The sequence below is a fragment of the Suricata suricatta genome, chromosome 14 (genome assembly GCF_006229205.1).
Source record: "Suricata suricatta isolate VVHF042 chromosome 14, meerkat_22Aug2017_6uvM2_HiC, whole genome shotgun sequence".
In the NCBI taxonomy this organism is placed as follows: Eukaryota; Metazoa; Chordata; class Mammalia; order Carnivora; family Herpestidae; genus Suricata; species Suricata suricatta.
In genome coordinates, this window is record NC_043713.1 from 69,347,545 (window position 1) to 69,361,931 (window position 14,387).

A 14,387-nucleotide genomic window follows, 5' to 3' on the forward strand; every position below is an offset into this window, starting at 1 on the left:
GATTAATATTATGACAAGTTTTTTAAATTCTTGATCCGGGATGTTGTCTAGACCTGCCTTGAGCATTTCTGTGGCTTTGACTTCCTCCTGGAGGTTCTTCAGGGGAGAGTTCCTTCGTTTTGTCATTTTGCTAGTTTTCTGTCTCTTGTCACCTTTAGAAAGCTCGTTGTGCACTGTGCACCTGTTAATATTTCTCTGTTAAAGGAGGCTTATTGACTGTCCAGGGTCTGTCGTTTCAGGAAATATTCTTTTAATTGTGTCTCTCAGTTTCTCTTGTTGTGCCTTTGAATATTTTATTTCCCTACTCAGTAATATTTGGGACTCGCCGTCATGCACTCTTTGGCTTGTTTCTTGGTGTAGCCCTAAGAAGGAAAACAGACAAACACAGAGGGAACAGTAACACACAAACGCACAGACAAATCAAACAAACAAGCACATTAAAAGGGGGAAAGAAAATAAAGAGAATGGAGAGGAAAGAGACGAAAAGAAGAGAAGAAGTAAAGAAAAAAAAATAATAAAGGGGTCAGAGACAACAAAGGACAGTGGACAGTCTAAAAGTGTATGACCAGTTGAGGGGAGAGGTAGGGATCAGATATAGGAGAATATATCTGGATTGCAAGAAGGTAAAGAAAAAAAAAGGGAGAAAGGAGAAAGGAAAATAAGGAGTAAAAATTTAAAAAATTTAAGTAAAAAAAAGTAATAATAACAAGAAAATACACACAGAAAAAATAAAAGAAAAAAATTGAAGAAAAAAAATATTATTAAAAAAACCAAAAAACCCAGCAGCTCCCCTTAGTGGATGGATATGGTTTGGTGTGGTAGGTCTCAGAGGCTCCTCTCAGAGGCTCTGCCTTGGTGTCTGCAGAGATTAGATAGGCGGCACGCCAAGCTCCGCTGAACTACGAACTGTAGGCCACTCTAATGAGTCTGAACCAAGGCATGCCTGGAAAATACAACTCCGCTCAACTGTGGCACAAGGAGATCTTTCCAGTCCATGCACTTCTATGCTACCACAGATGAGATGTATTTGCTTTGGTGGCTGGCTTCTTAGAGGGAGGAATCTGTTTGTCTTGGGTGAGGCAGGGATTTCAGCTGCCCCTGCCTGAGGTGAGATGTGCAGCAGGAGGTAAAGTGCCCGCTGTCACAGACCCACCGCCCCAACCAGGATTGTGTTTGCGTTGGGGGAGGAATGAGTGCACAGCTGTTGCCGGAGGCGCCAGGAGCTGCTGGAAATGAGCTGGGAGCTCCTGCAGCCCGCGCGCGCACCCAGGTCTCCACCGCCACCAACTCCCTGCTGGGATTGCGCAGAGGTGGGGGCTATTTTTTCCCTATTGGCACCCGGGATTCAGGGTTCACATGGCCAATGCTGGGGGTGAGATGCGCTGTGGAAATGAAGTGCGTGCTCCCACTCCCAAAACTGAGGTCGAAGTGAGCACCCCTGACACTGCCGCTGCCGCAGCGCTGACTCCTCGCCAAGATGGTGCCGGGCTGGAAGCTATTCTTTCCCTTGCGCCACCTGGGTTCGGAATTTAGGCTACCCAGCAGTTATCTATGGAGTGAGCTTCTCTCTCCAAGCGCGGTTAGGCGTTCTTTACCTCTTCCCCAGAGGCAGTACTATCTATGAGCATGTTCAGTCTCTCTGTCTCTTCCCTTTGTCTCTCAGGTTCCGCGCGCTTGCCCCGCGTTGGGCTGGGGCTCCCACCTCTGCTGCCTGTCTCGGGCTGGCCCGTTTTCCAATCTCCCCAGTTCACACTCACTCACTCAGTTATCCTTGAGGCTCTCTTCCTTCTGGAGTCTGTATTTTCTCCTTCCGCTCCTGCAGATGAGAGTAATGTCCTTCTCAGTTCGATCGATGCAGCAGACGAAGTTTACAGAGCTCCCTTCCTCTCCGCCATCTTGGCTCCTCCCCTCCTGTATGTTTCTTTAGAATAAATTCCTAGGGGGCGCCTGGGTGGCTCAGTTGGTTAAGCATCCGGCTTCGGCTCAGGTCAGATCTCACGGTTCGTGGGTTTGATCCCCGCGTCGGGCTCTGTGATGACAGCTAGCTCAGAACCTGGAGCCTGTTTCAGATTCTGTGTCTCCCTCTCTCTCTGACCCTCCCCTGTTCGCTCTGTCTCTCAAAAATAAATAAAAAGCATTAAAAAAATTTTAATAGAATAAATTCCTAGGATTAAAATTACTGGATTAGTAGATATGTGTGTACATATTTTTTTCATTTTATTTTATTATTTAAGAAGTTTTCTTTTAATGTTTATTCATTTTTTTGAGAGAGAGAGAGAGAGAGATACAGAGACAGAGTGTAAGTAGGGGAGGGGCAGAGATAGGTAGACACAGAATTTGAAGCAGGCTCCAGGCTCAGAGCTGTCAGCACAGAGCCCTATGCGGGGCTCTAACCCATGGACCACGAGATCACGACTTGAGCCGAAGTCAGACGCCTAATTGACTGAGCCACTCTGGTGTCCCTATTTTTTTTTTTTTTTGGTAATACATTCACATGGTTCAATATTTTTTGGTTTGCAAGGTCTATGGTAAACCGATGCCTCCCTATCCCTTTCTACTAATCTAGCTCCCTGACCTAGATTTGTTTATTGTATATATACATAAAACCTACATATAGATGCTTTACTTTAGGTTTTTTATATACCACCTAATTATTATATGAAGATAATGAAGATCTTTTCAATATATATCACCTAATTATTATATAATTATCTTCATGTAATAATTAGGTGGTATATAATGAAAAGATCTTCATTATAAGATGATTTCATGTTCCTGCTCAGTACTAGGCATTAATATAATTTCAAGGCAATTTTTAATATTTTCTTACTTTTTGTTTTCAATCTATATAAGTTGATAATAGAGGTCTTTGTTAATGTTTGTTACATGCACTTGGCTTTAATACTTACTATTATATAATAAATGACCTTAACTCTGGAAATCCCATCTCCTTTCCTTTGAAACCCTGTGAGGGACTTGATGTATATAATAGCTGTTCAGTGTCTATTTTATGACAATATTCTTTTCAGAGTGGTGGTGCAGAACGAGAGGAGAGAAGAGTGGACATCACTCCTTGTGACCATTAAAAAACTCTTTATCCAGTATCCAGTGTTGGTGCGACTGGAACAGGCAGGTACTGCTTTCATATGGCAGATAGTGCAGCAGGGAAGGAGGTATAGGATGGAGGCTGGGAGACAAGAGGTTCATGTTTGCTTCCTTCCCAGGGCTGGGCAGAGTTTCTGCTTTTGGTCAGGTTTCTATTTTTAGGTGGGTCTGATGGTTCACTAGGTATCCAGTAAGTTCAATAGTGTACCTACTACAGGGCCAGTGTCTTTCTACTTGTTCTTTAAGAGTTCATCTTTCATGGGATGCTTTTCCTTCTCTTGTGTCTTTTGCTTCAGAGGGCTTTCCTCAAGGAGACAATTCTACCTCAGCACAAGGAAACTACTTAGAGGCCATCAATCTGTCATTTAATGGTGAGTAAGGAGGGGCGCCTAGGTGGCTCAGTCGGTTAAGCCTCTGACTTCGACTCAGGTCAGATCTCACGTTCGTGGGTTCGAGCCCCGCGTCAGGCTCTGTGCTGACGGCTAGCTCAGAGCCTGGAACCTGCTTCCAGTTGTGTCTCCTTCTCTCTCTGACCCTTCCCCTCTCGTGCTCTGTCTCTCCTGTATCAAAAATTAATAAAACATTAAAAAAAAAAGTTTATTAATGGTGAGTAAGGATACCAGCTGTGGTGCTCTGGCTACTTGTTTACCATATGGCTATGAACTTCTTTTTATTAATGTTTTACTAATGTCCAAAGACCCAGACCCAGTTGCAGATCTTCCTACCCAGGTATTCCAAAGATTAACTGAAAGCAGTTACTTCTGATTGGACAGTTTTAATGGCCAACATTTAGCTCTTAGATCTCCCATTGGGAATTAACTTGCTATTCTCATCTGCTTCTCATGGTAACCTGAGAGTAAAGAACTGGAGGGTATCTTCCTTGGGCTGTTTTACTAAAAACTGCTGTTTTATACCCCATCCCTCAATTGCTTCTAAGTAATTTTTTAAATCTTTTTTTAACCATTATCTATTTTGAGACAGAGTGAGAACATGTGCGTGCAAGTGGGGGGGCGGGGGAGAATCCCAAGCAGACTCCACACTGTCAATGTGAGTCTGATGTAGGGCTTGAACTCACGAACCATGAGATCATGACCTGAGCCAAAGTTGGATGCTTAACTGACTGAGCCGCTCAGGCACCCCAGGCTTTTTTTTTTTTTTTTTTTAATTACAAAAGGAACCCATGTTTCTAAAAACCAAATAATCAGAGGTGTATCAAGTAAAAATGAAGATCTCCTTCCTCCCTCTACTGTCAGTTCCCTTCCAAGAAGGACTCTTTTTAACAGTATGGTGTGACATCTTCTCTTATGTTTGTTCCTGGATGTGTTAGCTGATATGCTTTGTTTGTAAATAACAGAAACCTACTGAATTGGTTTACACAAAAAAGAAAAAATTACTCTCACAATATAGGGACCTGGTAGGGCCTCAGGAAAGGCTTGAACATTATGCAGAAGAAGGTGGGGCACAAAGTGGCTCTAGGAAATGCAGCAGCAGGAATTCCTGGAGCAGTGTTCAGCTCCTGGCTCTGCTGTCAGCTCTCTGCTCTCTGTTCAGAATTCGTGTTCCCAGCAGAGAGTCTGATAGGCCCAGCGCTGGTTAGGCATCCACTGACACTGGCCAGTAGTAGAAGTAATGATGTGTGGTCACTTCACTGTGCTTATAACCTGCCTACGTGTCTACACCAAGGTGCTGGGGATTCTAAAGTATGGGGTCTTTTTTTTTTATTAGTTTATTTATTTTGAGAGAGAGAAAGAGGGAAAGAGAGAAGGAGAGAGAGAATCTCAAGCAGGCTTTGCACTGTCAGCGTGGAGCCCGAAGAGGGGCTTGAACTCATGAACTGTGAGATCATGACATGAGCTGAAATCAAGAGTCAGGCACCCAAGCACGGAGTCTTTTATTAGTAAATCTTTTTGTTATATTGGAATATCTTTGCTTTTCCAAAGTAAGGATTGTACCAAAATAAAAATTAACTTGCCAAATTTACAAAGTCATCCCAAGGTTCTGTCTGCTCTCTTAAATATTGTCTTAAATTAATATTTGACTTTTGTAAGTTTCAATACAGACTCATTTATAGATTGTTTAAATTAATGACATGAAATTTGGGTATTTAAGACTACCCAAGGTAAGTATGAGGCATCGACAAGGGAATATTAACAAAAGCAACAGTGGCATAATATTGTGTTCAAGTTCTTAATGTAGAAGGGGAAAGGCAGATGTACATACGACTAACTAGAATTTAGGTCAGAATTGACAATTGCTGCAATAGAAACATGGACAAAACACTCTGAAGGCACAGAGAGGCTCGCGAGTGGCTAGTTTCTGAAAAGCCGTAACATCTTCATTTGAGAACTTTTACTTTCTTTCAAGTGTTTGACAAGCATTACATCAACCGCAACTTTGACCGAACTGGGCAGATGTCTGTGGTGATCACACCAGGAGTGGGTGTGTTTGAAGTGGACCGTCTACTCATGATCTTGACCAAGCAGCGAATGATAGATAATGGTAATGCTCCCTGGTTTGCACTGTCTTGACTGTTTATAACCTGACTTACCCTTAGAACTGTGAGCTTTCTCTGGCTTTGTGCATCGGAGATCCTGGGGATGTGAATAATGTTAGGGGACAAAAAAAGTTCTATGGTCAAATCAGTTTGGGAAATGGTCGGTCATATACAGTTTAAGCAGATTCCCTAATTGCAGGTTTTAACTTTTTAGTGTATCTTGTTTATCTCTAATGGGCATAACAGGTACTCAGAGTTTTCCAAACATATGTGACACTGGAGAACTCTTTTTGGGGGGTTGTTTCAAGGAACCAGTGTGTCATCAGCCCATCTTGGGGATTACCATCAGATCGTCTAATCTAGTTCTCCCTCCGTGATGTGTCATGCTTTCCCAGTTTGTAACCCTGACTCTATTATATTTGGGCTTCAAAAAGATGGGGGTGGAGTGTAAATCCTGGGTTGTTGATTAAGAAGCTCTGTTAAAACGGTATAGATTGTATTGCTGTCTTACTGAAATTTCAAGATTTCTTTTCCTTTCTAGCGATGAAACTTTAGTAATAGAGGCCTGGGTTGTCTTTTTGACAAATCATGATCTGCCAAGCAGTTCAAGGCTAACTGTCAAGCACTCAGTAATGGCAGGTGTGATGGGATCTGTTAAAGAGGAAACAGACAAAAGGCATTGCTTTCCTTCTTTGCTGTGTAGGCAGCCCTGTGAGGTTATAAATCATAGGATGGAAAGTTGGTTTTGCCTCATACCCTGACTTAGTTAAATAATATTGTCAATAGATTGAGACATTTATCTCCACTTCTTCCCACCCCCACCCCAAACTCTTTTTGTCTTCTCTTTTTAGGAATTGGCGTGGACTTGGTGTGCATGGGGGAGCAACCATTACATGCTGTCCCATTGTTCAAGGTAATTCGATTTTGGATTGCTTACTAAAGGCCAGTCTCTAGTACTAGAGTGATCTTAAAAATACTTAAAAACAAAAGCTGGAGCAGTTCCACATCCTACTTGTTTTTTAGCTGATCTGTGCACTAGCTTTTTCCCTTACAGCTACATAATCGAAGTGCACCTCGTGATTCTCGACTGGGCGATGACTATAATATTCCTCACTGGATAAACCACAGGTGGGTAACCTTGATTCACTGTAGATAATAAGGGTGTTGAACAACTTCCTTGCCATTTTGTCTTCACATCTGTTCTTACTATAAAACCTTTTGCCAAAAAAATGTGGAAGCCAAAGTTCTAAAGTTCTAACATTTGCTTAGAGCTTTTTTTTTTTTTTTTTTTGCTTAGAGCTTCTATACATGCAAAGCAGTGGCAGTAACACAGGAGCAGTCTAGAGTGAGAAAAGAAATAAAAGCAAATTTTGAAGGACTTACTTTTATTATTAACCCCAGCTCTTACTATTCTCAACTTCCAGAGACCATAACAGACCAACAATGTGCCTGGCATTCTCTGTTTGTAGAAAAATCCCTGTGTCTCTTCTTCACATGGAACAAGGTCTCAGTGTTTCTGCTGATTGAGGCTCAAGGCTGGTGTCTCTGATGCCTCTGTCAGAGCCACTGCCTTATCCCAGTCCTCATTTTTTTTTTTTTTAGTTTATATATTTATTTTGAGAGAGACAGAGCCAGCCTGAGTAGGGGAGGGGCAGAGAGAGATGGAAAGAAAGAGAATCCCAAGCAGACTCCACGTTGCCAATGCAGAGCCCAACAGGGCTCAGATCCATGAAACTGAGATCATGACCTGAGCTGAAACCAAGAGTCAGAGGCTTAACAGACTGAGCCACCCAGGCACCCCTAGTCCTCATTTTTTTTTTTATTATCTTCATAGTGTGTCTTTCTGATCGCTTTCTTCATTCTGTCCTTTAGAACAGGGTTTCTTAACCTGGACACTACTGACATTTTGGGCTAGATCATTCTTTTGTTGTTGGGGCTGTGCCCAGTGCATTGTAGCCTGTTGAGCAGCATCCCTGGCCTCCACCCACTAGATGCCAATGGCACCCAGCCACAGTGTGACAACCAGAATATCTGCGGGAACCGTGACTAAGTGAATTTTCCTATCAGAAAACCTGGAGAGGGGCACCTGGGTGGCCCAGTCAGTGAAGCTTCCGATTCTTGATTTCAACTCAGGTCATATTCTCACAGTTTGTGAATTCGAGCCCCGTGTCAGACTCTGCGCTGAGAGTGTGGATCCTGCTTGGAATTCTCTCTCTTCCCCTTCCCCCCAATTCTCTCTCAAAATAAATTAAAAAACCCAAAATCCTAGAGCGAGTTAAATTGTTTGAAATACTGCAGGTAGATCTCATACCTTCTGGAAATTTACTATGAGAACAAGATATCCTCAAGCCTGTGAAAAGTGAAAAGCCTTGAACTATTACTTTTTTAGTGTTGCAATATTTTTAAATTAATTATTTTTTTAAACAACCCTATTTAAAAAAATGTTATTTAATGTTTATTTTTGAGAGAGAGAGAGAGAGACAGGACATGAGCAGTGGATGGACAGAGAGAGAGGGAGAGACAGAATCCGAAGCAGGCTCCAGGCTCCGAGCTGTCAGCACAGAGCCTGATGTGGGGCTCAAACCCGTGAACCACAGGATCATGCCCTGAGCTGAAGTCGAACGCTCAACTGACTGAGCCACCCAGGTGCCCTTCATGGTTTTTTGTTTTTTGTTTTTAAAATGCCTGCATGTTTATGGAGTATTCAGTTGAAAATGTTGGAAACTGAGGAGGGATATAATTTAGACTAAAAAACAAAACAAAACAAAAAATAAAATGTCTGCTGCATTGGCAGATGTCTCCTGGGCGGCACATTGCCCCTGCCTCCCATCAACAGTCACTTCTTTAAACCAGTAGTTTTCTCCTTCCTTTCTATTTTTTTCCTTAAGCAACAGAGCCTTTTTCTAAGTAAAAATCTTACTTGCAACCAAATACACAATATGAAAAAGTTTTTTTTTTTAAGTTTATGTATTTTGAGAGAGAGAAAGTGAGAGAGCAGGGGAGGGGAGAGAGAGAAGAGAGAGAACCCGAAGCAGGCTCCACACTGTCAGTGCAGCATCCAATATGGGGCTCAAACTCACAAATTGCAAAATCACTATCTGAGCCAAAGTCAAACGGACACTTGACCGACTCAGGCACCCAGGCACCCCAATGTTACTGTTATTTATTAAATTTTTTAAATGTTTTTATTTTATTTTGAGAGATAGAGACAGAAGGAGACAGAGAATCTGAAGCAGGCTTTAGGCTCTGAGCTGTCAGCACGGAGCCTGACACGGGGCTCGAACCCATGAACTGTGAGATTATGACCTGAGCCAAAGTCGGACACTTATCTGACTGAGCCACCCAGGTGCCCCTATTAAATTTTTTTTAACTTATTAAATTTATTTTTGAGAGAGAGAGAGAGAGACAGCGTGAGCAGGGAAGGAGCAGAGAAAGACGGAGAAAGAGGATCCAAAGCAGGCTACAGGCTCTGAGCTGTCAGCACAGAGCCCCATGCATGACTTGAACTCAAAAGTCGTATGATCATGACCTGAGCCGAAGTTGGAGGCTTAACTCACTGAGCCACCCATGCACCCCACTGTTATTTTTTTTTTAATGATTATTTTCTTATTTTGAGAGAGCAAGAGATCTCACAAACATGTGAAGGGGAGGAGCAGAGAGAGGATCGAAAGAATCCCAAGTAGGATCCACACTCAGCATGGACCCTGATGGAGGGCTCAGTCCCACAACTATGAGATCATGACCTGAGCCAAAACCAAGAGTCAGATGTTTAACTGAGCCACCCAGGTGCCCCTGGTGTTACTGTCATTTTAAAAGTATGGGTCAAATAAAATAGTATTTTGAACTTTTTTTTTCACTTATTTCAGAGACAATGTATCTTCTTTTTATTAAAGCATTTTTTGGGGGTGCCTGGGTGGCTCAGCCGGTTAAGCGTCCGGCTTCCAGCTTTGGCTCAGGTCATGATCTCACGGTTCGTGGGTTCAAGCCCCGTGTCGGGCTCTGTGCTGACAGCCAACTCAGAGCCTGGAGCCTATTTCAGATTCTGTGTCTCCCTCTCTCTTTGACCCTCCCCTGCTTGTGCTTTCTTTCTCTATCTCTCAAAAACAAAACAAAACAAAAAACAAAAATAAATAAATAAAGCATTTTCATTTTTTTTTCTTTAAAGTTTATCCACTTGTTCTGAGAGAGAGTGTACGTGCAAGTGGGCATGAGTAGAGGAGGGGCAGAGAGAGAGGGAGAGAGACTCTACACTGTCAACACAGAGCTGGATGTGGAGCTCAATCCCATGAACTCTGAGATCATGACTTGAGCTGAAATCAAGAGTCAGATGCTCAACTGACTAAGTCTCCCAGATGCCTTGATGAGTCTTCTTTTTTATTAGTCCTCTAATTAGATTTAAATTTATAATCTTACTTATTTTATATACATGTAAAATATATAGGAACTTATTTCATATATAGATAGAAAGAAAGAGAGAAAGGAGGGAGAGTATGAGATAGGGAGAAGGGCAGAGGAAGAGAGAGAGAATCCTAAGCAGGCTCCACACTCAGTGTGGCACCCCAAATGGGGCGTATTCCCATGACCCTCGGATCATGACGTGCGCCGAAATCAAGAGTCAGTGCTGAACCAACTGAACCACTCATGTGCCCCTGGATTTGTAATCTTTGAATAGTCATTTAGTCATTCAGATTCTTTAAAAACATTTTTTTAATGTTTATTTATTTTTGGGAAAGAGAGAGTGTGCAAGTGGGGCAGAGGCACAGAGAGAAGAAGAGAGAAAAGGAGAGAAAGAATCCAAGCAGGCTCCATGCTGCCAGCACACAGCCTGAGCCGAAACCAAGAGTTGGACACTTACCTGACTGAGACACTCAGGCGTGCCCCTGAATAGACATTTAGATTTTTTTACCATAAGAAAACAGCTACTATTTAGTTATACACCATATTTCATTGTTTTATGTTGGGTTAGCAAATAATTAAGGGAGAGAGTAGTTATCACACACAAAATTGTATATGAACTTAAACACTGTAATTTCCTCAAATTTTAATTAATAACTTGAAGGTTTTTTGATTTATCACTTTATTTTTCATCCTAAATTGGCTCTCTGATACCATTTAAGATGGACAATAGACTCGCACATGTAGGGCTTCAGAATCTAAGAGCAGGGATGGCCTGAGGCCTGCTTTTCACATCTTACTATGAGCTTTGTTTGCTTGAGCTACTCAGGGACAAGAGCAAAGAGGGCTTGTGGCCAGAGATGCACAGCTGCTTGTAAGGGCCATTGTTCTTATCCTGTGTACTTGCCTCTTCAAAATCATTCCACAAGGCCAGAGACCTTACTTGAAGCATAATCAAGTCTTCAGTGAAAACTTACTCTCCAAGTACTATTGGCTAGTCATGAAAATTGATCCAAAAAGCAAATTAATAACAGATACATAAGAGTTATAAAACTGGCATTTGGGAATGTCACAGGCTATTCCTGGAGTCTTTTAAAGATCATAGAGACCCCCCAGTCACTCTGGATAGATGGGAACCTGAATTCCAGGAGGGTAACTTGGCTTGCCAAGGGTTGAGCAGCAAGTTCATGGCAAAGCTGAAGGCGTTGGTTTAAACAATATGAAATTGTGATTTTTATACTGGTTTTGACCTTTGAACACAGCAATTTCATGTGGATAAATCTAATAGAAACTCATTCTTCTGGATAATATTACTTTAATACTCAGATCTTTTGCAACTAATGTCTGGAAAGCAAGCAGCATCCTCTATTTGGTACTTTCCTTAGTACAACTCTGAGGAGCCAAGTCCCAGGGGCTAGTTGGACTGCAGGTCTGACTGTAGTTGGTATTCTTTTTTTTTTTTAAGCTTATTTACTCATTTTGAGAGAGCCAGAGAGAGTGAATGGGGGAGGGACAGAGAGAGGGGGAAAAGGAGAATTCCAAGGAGGCTCCGTACTGCCAGCACAGAGCCCAACACAGGGTTTGAACTCATGAAACGTAAGATCATAACCTGAGCCGAAACCAAGAGTTGAATGCTTAACTGAGCCACCCAGATGCCCCTCTTTTTTTTTTTTTAAGTTTATTTATTTATTTTGAGAGAGAGAGAGAGAGCAAGTGCAAGTGGAGGAGCGGTAGAGAGGGAGAGCAATAAAATCCTGAGCAAGCTTCCCACCAACAGCACAGAGTCCAGTGCAGGGCTGGAACCATGGTCTGCGAGATCATGACCTGAGCCAAAGTTGAATGCTTAACCCACTGAGCCACCCAGGTTCCCATAGTTCATATTCTTATGTTATGCACATAATGCATAATGTGTTAGTTATTGGATTGCCCTTACAGTTCACTGGTTATCTATTGATAACCTTTTTTTTTTGATCAGAGTAATGATGGAAGATGGGGATTGGTTATTATTCAAAACATCTTTCTCATAAGTTAATTATGGATAAAAGAGACTACAGAGACATGCCTAAGAAATGGAAAAAGCTGTACAGCGTCTGTTACTCATTTATTCATTATACCCAGGGCAAGGTTGGATCTCCCAGTTTTTTTTGCGTATCTGACATCACTACATTAAGATATGATTTCCAGGGGTGCCTGGGTGGCTCAGTGTGCCTGGGTGGCTCACACCATCAGTGTGGAGCCTGCTTCAGTTTCTCTCTCTCCTCTCTGGCCCTCCCATGCTCATGCTCTCTCTTTTTTTTTTAATTTTTTTTAATGTTTTATTTATTTTTGATACAGAGAGAAACAGAGCATGAGAGGGGAAGGGGCAGAGAGAAGGAGACACAGAACTGCAAGCAGGCTCCAGGCTCTGAGCTAGCTGTCAGCACAGAGCCTGACGTGGGGCTCAAACCCACGAACGTGAGATCTGACCTGAGCTGAAGTCGGAGGCTTAACCAACTGAGCCACCCAGGCACCCCTCTCTCTCTCTTAAAATAAATAAGTTTTAAAAATTATATGATTTTCAAAGGGATAAGAATTTGATGATTTGTGCCCTCTTTTCTTGAGACCATTTTTTCCTTTCCTTGCCTGAGTTATTCTTGCTTACCAAGTGCTGTTCAACCCAAGAGTGATAAAGGCTGCCCTTGGGCCCAGCATCGTGGCAAGTATCTAGAATGCGAAAGTATCATGGTGTAAGTAGATGTAATCCCTGCCAGGAGAAGGAGACTCTCATCCAGTTAGGAATCAGGACTAACATGAAACAGTTAATGGGAAAAAAAAGAATAGAACAATAATTAAAACCATATTTAATATTTTGTAATAATTACAGAACAAGTTAGAATTGGAGGAATCAAGGAAGCCTGAGACATAAGCAGTCAGGAGAGGGCTAATCAACGGCTGGGGTTTCAACTTAAAAAGTTTAAAATGAAAGGGGCTTATATTAATGACCCTTTTGTCTTTCACAGTTTCTATACGTCCAAAAGCCAGCTCTTTTGTAACAGTTTCACCCCACGAATAAAATTGGCAGGAAAAAAGGTAGGTGTCACCAACCTGCAGAGCCTTCAGGGAGTGTTACACACCGACATGGTTATTTTGATCCTGGGGTATATGTTCTTCTTCCCCATAGTCATGAGTAGAGTTTAAGAAATTTGTTGTCTTAGAACTTTTTGATTTTACACACTAAACACATCAATAACGAGGCAAACCCTGGACGATAAGAAATATCTCTGGGAAAACTACGACAACGGTTTTAGTTCTTTAATAATGAATATTTTTGTTATAATGTGACTGGTTTATTCAGATACTGGGACCTCTCAGATAGCTTTGGGGACAAAGACATGGGCAGGCATTGCAGCAAAGGGGAAATATGTAAAGATCACATCTTGGCACTAGTTAAAGAATTATAAATTCAAACAAGAATGGAGATTGTTTACCAAATGGGTTTATTTTATAAAGATTTTATTTATTATTTTATTTTAATGTTTATTTACTTATTTTTGAGAGGGAGAGAGAGCAAGTGAGTGCAAGGGAAGGGCAGAGAGAGAGAGGGAAACATAGAATATGAAGCAGGCTCCAGGCGCTGCATTGTCAGCACAGAGCCTAATGTGGGGCTTGAACTCACAAACTGTGAGATTGTGACCTGAGCCAAAGCTGGATGCTTAACTGACTGAGCCGCCCAGGTTCCCCTAAAGGTTTTACTTTTAAGTAATCTCTGTATTCAACATGGAGTTCAAACTTAAACCCTGAGATAGAGAGTCATACGCTCCACCAGATGAACCTGTCAGGTGGCCCTGTTTACCAAAAGGTTTAAAACAAAATAATTATACCACATCCTGGAAAAAGTGGTGACACTGGCGCTTGAGTACCCGGTGGGTGTACAATACTTCTGAAAAGAGTTCAGCCCTTTGTATCAAGAGCACTGCAAACGTTCATGCCATGGAACAGATAATTCTATTTTTGACCATATGGTCTAATGAAATAATTGAGGATATTGAGTGCAAATAAGGTCTTTATTTATTTATAATAGAAGTTAAAAATAATAGATGACTAAATAAACCATGAAATATCACTCAATGTAATATAGTGCCAGTCAATAAAAATATCAGTTTTAAGAACCTTAAAAGATGTTTGTGATATAATGTGAAGAGAAAAACAGACTGTTGGGTAGGTAGGTGGCATACCCATCCATCTGCCTGTTTCTAGCAGAGTTAAACTGTGAAAGCTGCTCTATTGTGGTTGTGTTAGTAGTATCAGGGCCATTTTTCCCTTTTTTGGGGGGTAAGGGGTTACTGTTACTCTCCTAATAAAGAAAATAATAATTTCAAGGAATATGAAGACTCCTCCTAAAATAGGTTTGTCG

The 14,387-nt window shown here is 41.8% G+C and overlaps 1 protein-coding gene across 8 annotated transcripts in view; it reads left to right on the forward strand.

Moving 5' to 3' along the window:
* Positions 1–14,387, forward strand: part of DEPDC5 (DEP domain containing 5) — a 129,978-nt gene that overhangs the window by 37,988 nt on the left and 77,603 nt on the right. For all 8 annotated transcript variants that reach the window (XM_029922052.1, XM_029922054.1, XM_029922050.1 and 5 more), the window contains exons 13-18: positions 3,030–3,133; positions 3,402–3,476; positions 5,470–5,604; positions 6,451–6,512; positions 6,654–6,727; positions 12,994–13,063. In XM_029922052.1, coding sequence (XP_029777912.1) covers positions 3,030–3,133; positions 3,402–3,476; positions 5,470–5,604; positions 6,451–6,512; positions 6,654–6,727; positions 12,994–13,063 — 520 coding nt within the window. The remainder of the gene's footprint in view (positions 1–3,029; positions 3,134–3,401; positions 3,477–5,469; positions 5,605–6,450; positions 6,513–6,653; positions 6,728–12,993; positions 13,064–14,387) is intronic.